Genomic DNA, 14878 nt, shown 5'->3' on the forward strand with positions numbered 1-14878 from the left:
CCATCATTCATCCAAATGGCATCTATCCAGATGGTCTGACATGTCATCACCATATCTCTGCAGCTCAAAACTTAGTGGTGGGATAATAGAAATACAGAAAGGCAAATTTGAAATTTAGGCAAAGAAAACTTCAGGACACAGAATTCTAGTCCTTACCATGTGGGAAACAAGGAGTGTAAAGGCAGGGAGTTGGTTTAGAAAACGCAGTATTTTCATCCAACTTAATTACTGAAGTTCAGATGAAGCAAGATGTGGTAGAGTGATTATGTACCTCAAGAAAGACATGTTCTTAGTATTAATCTGTATCCCTGTGGGTGTTCGCCCATTTATTATAAATAGGACCTTTTGAAGATATTTTTTGTTAAGGCATAGCCTGAGTCAAGTTGGGCCTTAATTCCTATTACTGGAGGCCTTTTTAAGCAGAAGAAACTAGGACAGAGTCAGGGGACAAAAGTCCACATATGAAGCTGCATGTTGGTGGGAACCAGAAGAAAAGACACAAGGGAAGAGAGAGACACCACCACATGAGGGGAGGCAGAGATGCAAGCCATGGAACCCCCAGGATTGTGAAAAGCCAGCACCAGAATGCTGCAAACGTGAGGAGAAAGCATGGCCTTGCTGACAACTTGATTTTAGATTTCTAGCCTTCATTCTGTGGCTAAAAGATCGCTGTTGTTAAGCCATCCCAAAGTGTGACATTGGTCCCAGCAGTCTGGCAAATTAAGACACAAGAAATCTGAGAAGCTCTTTAGGCAACTGGAATTGCAGAGCTAGATCATAGCATTCAGATTTTGATTTAAGGTGTGAATTAAGGGACCCACCTTTGGGCAAGTACAGGAATTCCTTTTGAGAGGACTTGCCTTTTGAGGACAGAAAACAAATTGTAGAATACGGTGAGGTAATGAGGCAATTAATATTTTTTCTAATGGCACAATGTAGTTTTCCCAGTTATCAAGCCAACAGGAATAAATGATTCATTTCAGCAGCTGAATTTAGCTCATGTTTGTTCATGACAATCCAGGGCACACAGAAAACACCCTGTTAGTATACAAGACCAACAGCTAACACAAGAATATTTAAGTTTACAGAGAGGATGTGAGGTATACAATAGCTTGACATCTGATTACAGTTTATATTCAATAAATTCATTGTTTAAATTGTTATCAAGATTTTTATTATCAATTGACCTTTTTAAAAAGCAAACCAGTCCTATAAAATAGATTTCAAAAATAGAAGACTATTTGACTTCAAAGCAAATCCCCCAAAAGACTGGGAGAAAATATTTGAAAACTGTATGTCTGTTAAGGGTTTAACATCCAGCATATAGAAATAACTCCTACAACTCAACAAGGAAGACAAACAGCCCAATTCTTAAAAATGGACAATGGACTTGGATATTTCTCCAGTGAAGATATCCAAATAGCCAATAACCACATGAAAAGATGCTCAACATCATTAACCATTAGGGAAATGAAAATTAAAACCACAGTGAGATACCATGTCACATCCCTAGAATGACTATTATTAAAAAACAAAAAAACAAAAAAACAAAAGAATTAGCGCTGACGAGGATGCAGAGAAATAGGTACTACCCTACATTGTTTGTGGGAATGTAAATAGTACAGCCACTGTGGAAAATTTTGGCAGTTCCTCAGAAAGTTAAACAGATGGCCCGGCAATCCCACTCCTAAGTATATACCCCAAAGAACTGAAAGCAGGGTCTCAAACAGAGATTTGTACACCAGTGTTCACAGCAGCATTAATTACAATAGCCAAAAGATGGAAGCAACCCAAATGCCCATCAGATGAATGGATAAACAAAATGTGGTATACACATTCAACAGAATATTACTCAACCTTATAAAGGGATGAAGTGAAATTTGACACAAAGGGACAGATATTATGATTTCACTTGTATGAAATAGCTAGAACATGCAAACACATAGAGACAGTAGCATGCATGTTAACAGGGGTAGTAACGAGGGAGAATGGAGAGTGCCTGCATAATGAGCTTCTGTTTGGGATGATGGGAAAGTTCTGGTAATGTATGGTGGTGGTGATGGCAGCACATTGTGAATGTGACTAGTCCCACCAAATGTTATGGTTTGGGAGTGGCTGCAATGGGAAAGTTTGTTTTATGTATATTTCCACCAAAAAAAAGCAACTAAAAATTCTTTAATGACAATTGAATGGAATACATGATCCTGGATTGGCTCTAATAATGGAGGAGAAAATGCCCAAAGGGCATTATTGGGAAATATAAAAAATAGCAATATATACTATAAACTTCAGATGAAGTTAAAGTACTTGAACTTGATACCTGTACTTAAGATGGTTATAGTAATATAAGTAAATATCCTTGTTCTTAGGAATGTACATGGAAGTAGTGTGTGTTCAAGAAACATGACATATACATCTTTTCTCATTCAGAAAACAGATTGATAGACTAATAAATGGATAGATAGAATTAATGATACAGGAAATGTGGCAAAATTTTAAAATTGGTGTATCTGGATATTGGGAGTGGAGGTGTGTGGAAATGGATGTTTGTATTCCCTGTATGGGTTTTATATCATTTTAAAAACTATCCTGTGAGTTTGAAATTATTTCAAAATAACAAGTTTCAAGGAAAAAAAGCAAATTCCCCAGGACATGATTTAGTCTACCAGAATAAAATTATTAAATACATTCCTAAACTGGGGCACATCCTTCCACCCTGGTAGGTAGACAGTCAAGAAAACTTTGCTATTTCTGTAACTGCTGTGGGGCAAGGTGAGGTGTTATCGCTCATTTTGTAATATTCATAAACCTTAAGGTATTATTTCTAACGAGCATTAGATTAACATAACATTCTTAGGCCTTTACCTTTCTTGTTCCTTGGATTTGTTTTTGCAAATACTGACTTGTTTCTTACAGTCATTATAGCAAGCTTATTGCACTATATAGCTGAGTGAAGCAGAAATGGGGCTGCAAATTCCATTCTCCCTTCACAATCACTTGCAAGGGAAATTTTTAACAGTATAGGGTAATCTCCTGCCTAAATTATATATTATCCTCAAGTAGTTGATAAATGCCACTATTAAGAAGTTATATATTATTTTTGTGAGTCCAAAACTCAACTACTAAATAATCGTTTTCAAGTTCAATTTAAAGATTAAATCTTATCGATCTCTTTGATGAGATGTCCTTTAGGAATGAAGAATGCTCTGCTAGCTAATTATTTCTCAAAGTGATTTGTTTCTGCTTTTGTGCCACCATACTGCTTACTTTGATCCTATTTTGATAACTGGGCATAATAGCAACCCTCCTTTGTTTTTCCCTTATTTTGAATACAAATACAAATAAAAAGAGTAAAAAATAAATTTTATTACTTCAACTTAAAATACATAACTTTCTTTGAAGTGATTTCACTAAATTTTAGAAACTCATTTCCACAGATAATTCTTAGGTATAAAATAATGTAGTGGAGACAATGTTTTCTCTAATTATGGTTCTCACAACTGTGAGTAATACAAAGACTTGGAACTTCAGACATAATCTAGCTTCTTATTCTGTGGTGGAAAATGTGTAAATTAAATGTCTAGAGGAAACCAAGGCTGTAGAAATCTGATCCAATTACACCCTACAGCTCCAGAGATGCAGGTCTGGAACTCAATGAACACTGAAACTGCCATAACCCGGAGCTGAATTCACCTGTTAGGTAACATGCTAATAACTCCAGTCTTTCCAAAAACACATGTGAACTATTCCAGTTTTACTAATAACTTTATTTAAATAAGACACAGGTACTTCTATACTGAAAAAATACAAAACAAAAGCCACACATTTCCTCGTGTAATGCCATATTGTATGGTAACTCAAATACTGTTCAGCACAGTGGCTATAATTAAACAGTACAACTATATACAAAATTTAAACAATTTTTGACAAATTTCTACAGCTGGATGTAGGATACATTTGAGCTCAACAACTTCTGTGAAATTTACATGGCAAAGCATAAGCTTTAACACATTTGGTTCAAAACTTCAATATATGCTAAGAACAAATGTACAACACAATTAATATTAAGTTTCCCATGGGAAAAAAGCACATCACTATAAATATCGTACATCAGATTTCATCACCAAAAAAGCATATTCAGTCCATCTTTCTGAAATTGATATTGATACTATTTGCATCTTATTTGGACAAAAGCAGAGCGTAAGATCAACACATTATGTAATGCTAAACCAGATATCAGAAGTTAAACAGAGCTCATATTTATCTTACGGAACTAGTATTTTTCTCCCTTTAACCATAATCTACAAAATATAGTATTTTCATCAAGGCCTGAGATTATTAGGGTTAAAGGTGTATGCTGCTGAAAGGATTGTTTTAAAGGTTCCCCTGTGAAAATGGCAAAAGTAAACTGAGTCCTTTTCTCCATGACAGTCTCCTACCATATAACACTGACTAACTTAAAGGAGCCAGAATGCACCTTCAGGAGAGAATATGTCTGCAAACTTTGGTGGAAAGAAGAGAATTGGAATCATGACAAAATAATACACAGAATACACATATACAAACACAAACGTATAAACACACATATCCATTTCTTAAAAAAAAAAACAATGGTGTTGCTTTCTTCTCTATCATCTTGTATTTCTTCAGCTTCCTTAGAAAATAAGCAAAATAAAAACCTAGGAATGACTGAAAGGAACTGAAACGCTTCTGTAACTGTAGGCACTTTGTTTCCCCAATTCTTAAAAAAAAATTGTGCCATACACTACAGATGCAGATGAAACAATTCTAGGTTTTATTGAACTGAAAGCAATGGAATAAAAATACAAAAGCTTCCTTTCGCATTTGGATGCTTTTTGTGCTGCAGAAAACAGTATCTGAAAGTTGGATTTACCCACTGAGCAAACAGTAATATCTAGGACACTCTCTACACTTTAAGAACATAAGTCTGCAAGGTCAAGGCTATTTACTTGGGTCTAGGCTCTAATTTCCATGTCCAAAATCTTAACAAAATTATTCATGATAGCATTACAAGGGGCTTACGTGAGATAGCTCCAGACTATTGCTTTTCTAAGTCATCAGCTAGTCTGCTTACTAACATTGCACCCCGAGAGCCACGTATTCTGTCTACACGTGAATGAAAACAGCTCATTCACCTCAACTGCTTGAGAAAACAAAACCAAAAAATGTGTCATTTTTTAACCTGCAAATTAAAGAATTTCCAAAAGAGAAACTAAACATTAATATGCCTTTAGAGTAAACAGTAACATTTTATAATCCTAAAAGCGAACATAAAAACAAAAAAGCCCTAGATCATCCTTGTGAAACTTCAATTACTTTGAAATTAAATCTAGACATTGTCTTTAAATTTCATTACACACAATGTGGAATGTTTATGTACAGCCTAGTACTGCAACATTGTAACAGTCTAACTGAGCAACACCTGAACTTTTAAAAAAGCCACATTTACAAATGTTCAAACAGTGAATGCAACAGTTGTTTAAACCACATGACAAAGTGATGTCAGACACCACAGATTTGCTGGTTCTCCTCATGTTCACCCATGTCCAGGATTATTGTTCTCCTAGGGTTGAATGCACTTCTTATTCCAAAAAAGTGGAATGTAATGAGGAAAGAGAAATGCATAAAATAAGGAAAGGCAAAAGAGTGATGTTCCCTCTTTAGCTTTTTAGCTGTGAAATATTTAATATCCCAATATGATATACATTCCAAGTTACCTGAGTTTAGACTTCAACTGAAGTACCTGAAGCTAGGCCATAAGGGTGGGCACTGTGCAACTGTTGTGGCCTTTTTTTTTTTTTTTTTTTTTTGCATTGTATGTATTACAGAAGTTAGAAACAAACACCTGGATCAATTGTAAACATAATCCTGAAGTACAGTATTTTCCATAGGACAAAACACAGCAAGACGTTTTCTATATAGACAGGCAACTTTTTGATACAGAGCTTATTTATACTGAAGAATCTGGAGGAAAAAAAAACACAGGACACAGTACTAATCTGTCAATACTATGAAATGCATAGTCTCCACTTAAAACGCTGAATGACACATATTTTGCAAGCATTACTGCTTTCCACATAAACTGCTGAATAGGAGTTCCGTCCCTGCCAAGATCAGTGTTAAGAGATACTTTATGATGCTGATAAGTATTCTGTTGGTGGTGGTGCTGTTCAAAAAAGTTTATCACTCCATGCAGATAGATGTCTGAGATCTAGTTCCTAGTCCGTGGAAGACAGCGTAGAGGCCGGCTCCCCCTTTGCTTTAGATGATAACATAGTTCTGAGCTGAGATATGCTCTTCAGCCTGCAGTTCCTGCAGAAGCTGCTGCTGCTGCTGCTGTGATGGCTGTTGGGCAGAGATCTCTGTGGGACCCGCTGTGCTGGTGTCATTGGAAAGAGACGTAAAGGAAACCCGGGATGAGAGCTGTTCAACCGTCAGAGTGGCCAGTGCTGAGCTCTGGCCAGAGTTAGGAGAGTTTTTGAGCATCAGGTCCGAGGCAGGTAAGAGAGGGCCCAGAAGTTTTACAGGACAGAAAGCTGATCCAGTTGGGATGAAATTAACCTTGTTTTTGTCAGGACATGAAAAGAGAGGGGTTGAGATAGGCTGACGAGACCTAAAACCATAAAACAAAATTAGTTTTATAATCAGCATTTTCTGAATTGGAGTTATCTTTAAAACAGCTAAAATGTTGAATGGCAGGGAATGGGGTTAAGTGTACACAGAGGGGTAAACATCTTCCATAGCACAAGTCAGCAGACAGACTATTCAGATACACAGCTCTGAAGTGATATTTAAGACAAAAGGAATTTCAAAAGGATTGGGCAGATAAATTTTTGCTGAGATTACTGGTTTGATTTTAATCATTTAAAATGATTCAAAATCTCTTCATTTTAGTTGAAGGCTATGCAAAGTTAAGATTACCCTTTCTGTTGAGAAAAAAATTATATTGGGTGGGGGATGGATTACTCTACCATGTATTGGGATTTTAAGCATTTCCTCCTTTTTCTGTATCTCTATACTTGTTTCTACTAACACAGACAAAAAACAAAACAAAACTTTTTTATTTCAGTAGTCTCTCTAAAAGCCAATCAAGCCAACAGAGCAGACTCCAAAGCTCTTTCTCTCCTCTCATTCTCAGGAGTTATGCCATCAACTCCTGGCAAGCCCAGTCTCTGTCCCCTTCTCAATTGCAAGAGTACTGCAACTTCCACTAGGCACCCAAACTGGAACAAAGGGATGAGTGAGTCCAAGAGTAGCACACAGGCTTTTTCTGAGCTATTCTGTTAAGTGTTTATAGCATGAAACTCTTTTCATTGAATTTCTAATTCATATATACTAAAATGCTAAAAAGAAAGAAAAAAAAACCTGTGAACGCAAGCCTGATTTCAATGAAGAATATACATGCTAGATGTGTAAGTGTAAGTAAGGAAAGACTAATTTCCCTCTGGCTTGTGGAATCACTGTCATTAGGCTAGCCACACATGGATGTTAACTTTGCCACTAAATGTCTTTTTATTAGCCATCTAAGTTAATAGAGCTTTTGAAGGGAAAATTCTTAATGATTAATAAAATAGATCTTTTAGGTAGTAAGGATAAATTTCCGAATTTCTTTGAACTGACATATTTCCAGTATATGGCCTCCCATTCTCCTTCACATAAGATCTCTTTTGCCTATTCAATACTCTGAGTATTTGCTTTTGAAACACAGTATCAGCTGGACAGAGTAGTTGATTCAACTATCATCAACTGGTCTCAGTAAAAAGCTTTACAGCTTTGCAGATCCCGGCTGATAGAAAAGACATTACTTACGCCATTTCCTCAAAGACCTTCACTCGCTCACATCCCTCTGGGGGCTCGCGTTTGAACATGTAGCTGTTGTTTGGTTTGGGAGATGAAGCATACTTGGGTAACGGTGAGCTACTCCCACTGTCTGTAAATTTAAAGCAGTTATATTAACTATATTAACTAGCAGTTATATTAAGCTCTTTTAAAATTAAATTTGATTTCCAAACGAGCCAGCCTTTTGAACAATTCATCCACTATTGCCTCTTGGTGTATACCACCACAAAGCCTCTTTCATTGCCAAGCTACTTCTAATACCTTTGTGTAGTACATTTCTTCCAAATAAAAACTCCAATGCAACAGTTATCTACCATACCACAGACTATAAAAGGAGGCTCTATTATGATTCAGAAAATTGCATTTTGAATAAAGGAGAGCGGCAATCCTTTCTGAAAATAAATATATTACATATTTCCAAAATGTAAATGAATGGGATAATATGCAGTAATCATGCAAAAGAATTATAAGATATTATAAAAATACCAGGTTGTCTATGTTTCCTCACTGTTAACCAGATTAACTGAAAATTTTACTATGTGGAATCATCTTCACTAGAAAAGTTCTCAGCAGCAAAGCTGCTTTATTAAATATCATGAATGACATGTGTGCATGGGAAAAAAACAGGCTTATGACACATAATGTCTTTTTCTTTTTCTTCTTTTTAGATTTTATTTTTATTTATTTAATTCCCCTCCCCTCCCCCGGTTGTCTGTTTTCTGTGTCTTTTTGCTGCGTCTTGTTTCTTTGTCCGCTTCTGTTGTCGTCAGCGGCACGGGAAGTGTGGGCGGCGCCATTCCTCGGCAGGCTGCTCTCCCTCCTTCGCGCTGGGCGGCTCTCCTTATGGGTGCACTCCTTGCGCGTGGGGCTCCCCTACGCGGGGGGCACCCTGTGTAGCACGGCACTCCTTGCACGCATCAGCACTGCGCATGGGCCAGCTCCACACGGGTCAAGGAGGCCCGGGGCTTGAACCGCAGACCTCCCATGTGGTAGACGGACGCCCTAACCACTGGGCCAAAGTCCGTTTCCCCATAATGTCTTTTTCTATCTCCCCACTATGAAAAAGTCAATTTGCTTCGAGTTTTGCCTTCAATATGTTTACACTAAAGCTTTCTCAGAAGAGTTTGTGTTTTTGCTACTCCTTCAAAGACATGAGAACTCCAAAAGCATTCTTTACCTAACACGTTTTCCTCAAATATTTGACCAAAAATAAAACAGTCTATTCATGAAAAGCCATAAAAACCTATATTCTCCCTTTCCTACCTGGCAAAGGATTCTAGAAATTCAAATCCACCCAAAATGTGTCATTATCTTTGTAAGATGCCAAGTTGCAAATTCAGTAACATATTTGTATAAATACAATAGTCCTATTTAAGCATATTCTGATTTAATACAAACCAGTCCCCCACTAAAAATACTAATAAGCATATGAGCTATTGAGATGTATTAGTTTCATATATTTTGAAGGATGGCATTAGTAGCTTAATAATGTGTCACAATTTCGATAAGTTGCTTTACTTTAGTGTATAGAACACAGTCCAACATTTAGAAACAGAGTAACAGAAACATTTTGTCATTGTTAATGAAGTATAATGCATGCTTAGAACATAGTTAACCCTTGATGCACACTAATAGTGTATCTTATGAATAATTCAAGGTGCATTCATTAGTCTTGGGTATGCAGAACCGTGCTTATATATGAATATGGCTTTATCTCTGTTGAGAAATCATGGCCTGCAAAATAACAAGGCCACACTGTAGGAAAGTGAAAAACCATATAATTTCATTGTTACTGTTACTCATGTCTCTATAGATTACACACAGAATAGTCTCTTGGAAGGAATTAAGTCTTAGAATTAGGTTGGGTCTCTTCAAAATTCATTTGGAATTGAGGGTTTTCTTCTTTGATTCAATACTGATCCTGTATCTTGCTTAAACAAATGGGAAAGAAGAGGGAAATACCTTCTCTCTCAGGTTGATGCAAAGCATTATTAGCCTGATTAGAGGTCTGAGTTTATTGCTTTTTATTTGAGTGAGGCTAGACCACAAAGACTGGTCCATGTTGAAAGACTGGTGAGAATGGGCTTTGAACTTGGTATAACACCAAAACCACAGCTTTGCCTCACTTTACTATCCAACTAGCAACAAGTATGCAAAGGATATGAGATTAAGAACACAAGTGAGCAAGTAGATAAGGCATGTGATACCTCCATGGAGATTACTGCTGATGACATTACAGCCCATGTGGTCAAGCAGAATCAGCCTAAAACAATGAGGCCTGCTGCCTTTAACAAGCCTTTTATGCCATTAACAGAGGAGTGTATCAGGAGTCAAGGATCCACACTGAATCATAGAAAATGTTACCTTGGTCATAGTTACAGTCTCCTGTGTTCCATTTCTTCCTGCATAATCAGGCCTACCACATTATTTCTCTTACGACTTTATTTATGGCTTCAAGGGACTTTCCCAGAGTTGAAAGCTAGATATGAGTTAGTTAAATCTGCAAAACCGATTATCTTCCCATTAATGGCCTAGAATGAATTCATTTTTTTCCTTAAAATATTTCTAATTTCAGAAGCTACAAATGTATTTTACAAAGTTTTACCCACTTAAACTTTCTGCTTTTTTTTGGGGGGGGGGATAGCTCAATGGTAAACAAATATATATGCTGTTATCCTAGAAAGATATTATTAAGGTCCATTATATCTTCTTGCCTTTTCAATAAAAATCGTTCAGTCTCTTGTTTAAAAAAGTTTATCTGGGGAGTGGATGTGACTCAAGCAGCTGGGTGCCCGTCTCCCACACAGGAGGTCCCGGGTTCAGTTCTCGGTGCCTCCTAAAGAAGGCAAGACAGTGAGCTGAAATGAAAGGCTGGAGCCAAGAGATGACACAATGAGAAGACACAATGAAAGACACAACAAACAGGAAGTGGATGTGGCTCAAGTGACTGGATGCCTCCCTTTCTCATGGGAGGTCCTTGGTTATTTCCAATCCTCCTAAAAGAAGATGAGCAGACGACAAAGAGAGCAAACAATAGACACAGAGAGCACACAGTGAGCACAAAGCAATAGGGGGTGGGGAAGACAAATAAATCTTTTTTAAAATGTGGAAGGGGGTACATGGGAATCTCTCACTTTCAATGTAACTTTTCTGTAACCCGAAACCTGTTTAAAAATAAAGTTTATTATATTAAGAAAAATTTTAAAAAATTGTGTATCTGCCATTTCATACTCATTAGAATGATCACTATTGAAGAGACAGAAAATTACAAGTGTTGGAGAGGATATGGAGATATAGGAACACTCATTCATTGCAGTGGCAATGTAAAATGGTGCAGCTACTGTAGAAGACAATTTGGCAGTTCCTCAGAAAGCTAAGTATAAAACTATCATATGACATGAAATTCCCTCTACTAGGTATATACCCAAAAAGGCTCAAAAGCAAGGATTCAAACAGACAGTTGCATACCGATGTTCACAGTGGCATTATTCGTAATTGCCAAGAGGTGGTATATACTTACAGAGGAATTTTATTTAGCTGTAAGAAGTAATGAAATTCTGACACATGTCACAACATGGATGAATCCTGAAGATATCATTTTGAGTGAAATAATAAGGCAGGCACAAAAGGACTAATGTATGACTTCAATGATATGAAACAACTGTAGTACACAAATTCATAAAGTCAGAAACTACAATATAGGTTACCACAGGCCAGGATAGGAAAAGGGAATGGGGAATTAATGCTTAATTGGTACAAAATTTATCTTTGTGGTGATGGTAGCACAATACTGTAAACATAATTAACAGAACTGAATTAGATATGTGAATGTGGGGAAATTTTAGGCTGTATATTATGTTATGAAAATAAAAATTTTAAAAAACCATGACTGTACAGTGTAAGCAGTGGACACTAATATAATAAACTATAGACCATAGTTAATAGTACAATTAGAATTATATTGTTTCATCAATTTTAACAAAGGTATCACACTAATGCAAAGTGCTAATAAAAATTTAAAATAATATGCACAAAGTACTTATACATTTCTCCAAATAAGATATACAAATGTCCAATAAACATGTGAAAGCATGTCATCAGGGAAACCCAAATCAAATTCAAAATGAGATACCATTTCATACCCACCAGGATGACTATTATCAAGAAAAAAAAGAGAAAATAACAAGTATTTAGGATGTGGAGAAGTTGGAATCCTTGGGTGCTGAAAGGATTGTAGAATGCTACAATCATTTGGCAAACCCTCAGGAAGCTGAACATTGAATTATCATTTAACCTGGCAATCTCACTTTTAGGTATACACCCAAAAGAAGTGAAAGCAGGGACTTGAATAGATATTTGTACCCCAATATTCACAGCAGTATTACTCATACCAGCTAAAAGACGGAAGTAATAAGTGTCTGTTGACAGGTGAATGGATACAGAGCTGATATATGCTACAACATGGATGAACATTGAAGATACTGTATTGAGTGAAATAAGTCAGATACAAAAGAAATATTGTATGATGTCACTTTTATGACATACCTAAATTAAGCAAATTCCTAGAGACAAGAAGTTCATTATAAGTTCCTAAGAGCCAGAGGGATGGATGGGTTGGGGGAAAATGTCTGTATGGTGGTCCGAAAAGACAAAGTTTGAAAGAAAAAAATATTTCTAAACTATAAACAAAGATTTGTTAAATCTGGATTGTTTCCCTCAAAGTAAGTACACAAGCCACCTGGTAGAGAGCAAAGAGGAATAGGGAATGAAGAACCTAGTCTCTGGTTTTAGCTATCACTTATTTGTATAGTTGAACACAACTGCCATTCTAGGTTCTATATAATTAAAGGAATTGCCACTCCTAACTGTGAAATTCTGTTATTTTTTTCCCAATTGATTCTAACATAAAAAGAAGGTACACTGTCTCCAATTTTTTTTTTCGTTTTTTTTGCCTTACAAAGTGGCATACTTTAAAAACAGCCTATATAACCAAGTTATCTCACCCATTTCAGACTTATGGATGTCTAATCAGTCAGAATTCTGTGTTGAATTCAATAAACCACATTCCAATAAAAGGACATTATAAATATGAGGTGGGAATGCCTGCTTACGAGATTCACAATGAAAAGTCTCATGGTAATCTTAATTCAGTCCTTTCTGGTTACAAGCCTAAGTTTTCTCATTATGTTATCCAATAGGGGAATAATGTAGCGTAACAACTAGAAATATGGTGGAGATTAAGTTAATTTATGTTCTTATAATAGCTTAGCCAATATGAATAAAATTAAATGCAATGAATATGATTATTTACATCTTTCTGAATTCACAATTCTCCCACCTATATTTATAGGAGAATTACCCAGCTCTGAAAATAAAGAGTATAGAAACATTTTATTATTTCAGAGCATAGTTACAATATATATATTATATTTACCATTAAAATGCAAGTAGCTTCTCAAATATTGTTAGACACATGATAATGAAGTAAAGCTTGAAAAAATTAAGAGAAATTATTATTAAGGTTTAGAATTCCATATAGAAATGATATTCATTAATGGGAAAACTAGTTGTACTTTTATAACTTGAGAGTTTCCTGAATTTCTCCTTCATTATATCTGGTGTATTAAGTTTTGTGGTTTATGATTCCAGCATTAAAAAAATCATATATATATAGAGGTTGATTTAGTAGGTACGTAAAAATCTTTGCCGCAGTTCTGTTCTAGCCCTAAGTAAGCATTTAGTTTAGATGTGCTTTATCTCATACGATCAGATTACTTTACCAAAGTAAGTGAAATTAATTTTAAAACAAGCAATATAATTATCAAGCGGTGGTTCTTAACTCTGAAATTCACATTAGATGCATCAATAGATGGGTTAAATATACCAATGTCTGTCCAGACCTCAACCTCACGAAGTGCCGATTTTAATTAGTCTAGGGAGGAGCCCAGGCACTTTTTTTTTTTAAACCCCCAAGTGCTTCTGAATTAAAGCCCCAAATTTGAAACTCAATTGTGAAAAGGTTAAGAACACTGGTTTGGAGTCAGGCCACCTGACTTCTAACTAGCCTAGCTATATGGCATAGGGCAAGTTTGATTTATCTGTAAAATTGGAATAACTACTAATATGAAAATTGTGAAAAATGAGCATAAAAGGATTAGGATAGCACCTGAAACACAGTAAACTCAATAAATATTCTTATAATAGTAGAAAGAACACATCATTCCTAATTTGAAAATTTTAAATGGTGAAACGTATAGAAAGTACATGCCTATTCGACTCTCTTGGCAGGATCCTGGGAATAACAGAATGTAAATCTTTTTAAACAGATCTGTACATTCTAACTCTATTCAGGTACACAGAGGTAAGATTTTTGTTTCTGGCTGGGCAGAAAATTTTATTTCTGGCTCTAATACTTCAGAGTATCAGATTCTCCATGTTTTGTGACTGCTAGTTCATGATGATATCTTTTAGAATATAGAAATCTAGCAGTTCTGAAATCAAAATCAATGCTTAAAGCATACAAAGTCTATATACTACTGTGCAATGAAACATTTTTATGAACAATAAGTGCAGCAATAACTAATAGAATGCAATTCTTATTCCAGCATTCTCAGCTAGAATAACTGGTTGGAAAAGTTAGCATAGTGTTTTTGACTATACTTAATTATGACTTAACTAAGACCATAATTAAAAGTTATCCAAGAGAATTAGACCACAGATATGATTAATTAAAATAGGATCTAAAAAGAATTCCTATTCTAGTGTTGAAAGGACTACTTTTGCATCAGGAAATGAAATTATCAGCTGTAGCGTGGTTATGGCCTAATGAAATCAGGAGAAACACAACCATATAACATTTCTTGGCAACAAAATTTTGAAACCAGGTAATGTTACCAACTGTACTGAGATGCCTGGCTTTTCAGTTAACTCCAAGACCAAACTGAACAAGTAATCAAAACCTTTGGCTTTTCTGAATAGTCTCTAAGGTTTCTCTAAAATTTTAAGTTAACCTTTTATG

At 35.8% G+C, this 14878-nt stretch overlaps 1 protein-coding gene across 2 annotated transcripts in view; it reads right to left on the reverse strand.

Moving 5' to 3' along the window:
* Positions 1-5809: 5809 nt before the first annotated feature.
* Positions 5810-14878, reverse strand: part of GLCCI1 (glucocorticoid induced 1) — a 111145-nt gene continuing 102076 nt past the window's right edge. For both annotated transcript variants that reach the window (XM_023592123.3, XM_058296956.2), the window contains exons 7-8: positions 7831-7951; positions 5810-6634 (exon numbers count right to left, since the gene is read on the reverse strand). In XM_023592123.3, coding sequence (XP_023447891.2) covers positions 6283-6634; positions 7831-7951 — 473 coding nt within the window. In that variant the 3' untranslated portion in view covers positions 5810-6282. The remainder of the gene's footprint in view (positions 6635-7830; positions 7952-14878) is intronic.

Source organism: Dasypus novemcinctus, chromosome 5, assembly GCF_030445035.2.
Source record: "Dasypus novemcinctus isolate mDasNov1 chromosome 5, mDasNov1.1.hap2, whole genome shotgun sequence".
NCBI classification, from domain to species: Eukaryota; Metazoa; Chordata; class Mammalia; order Cingulata; family Dasypodidae; genus Dasypus; species Dasypus novemcinctus.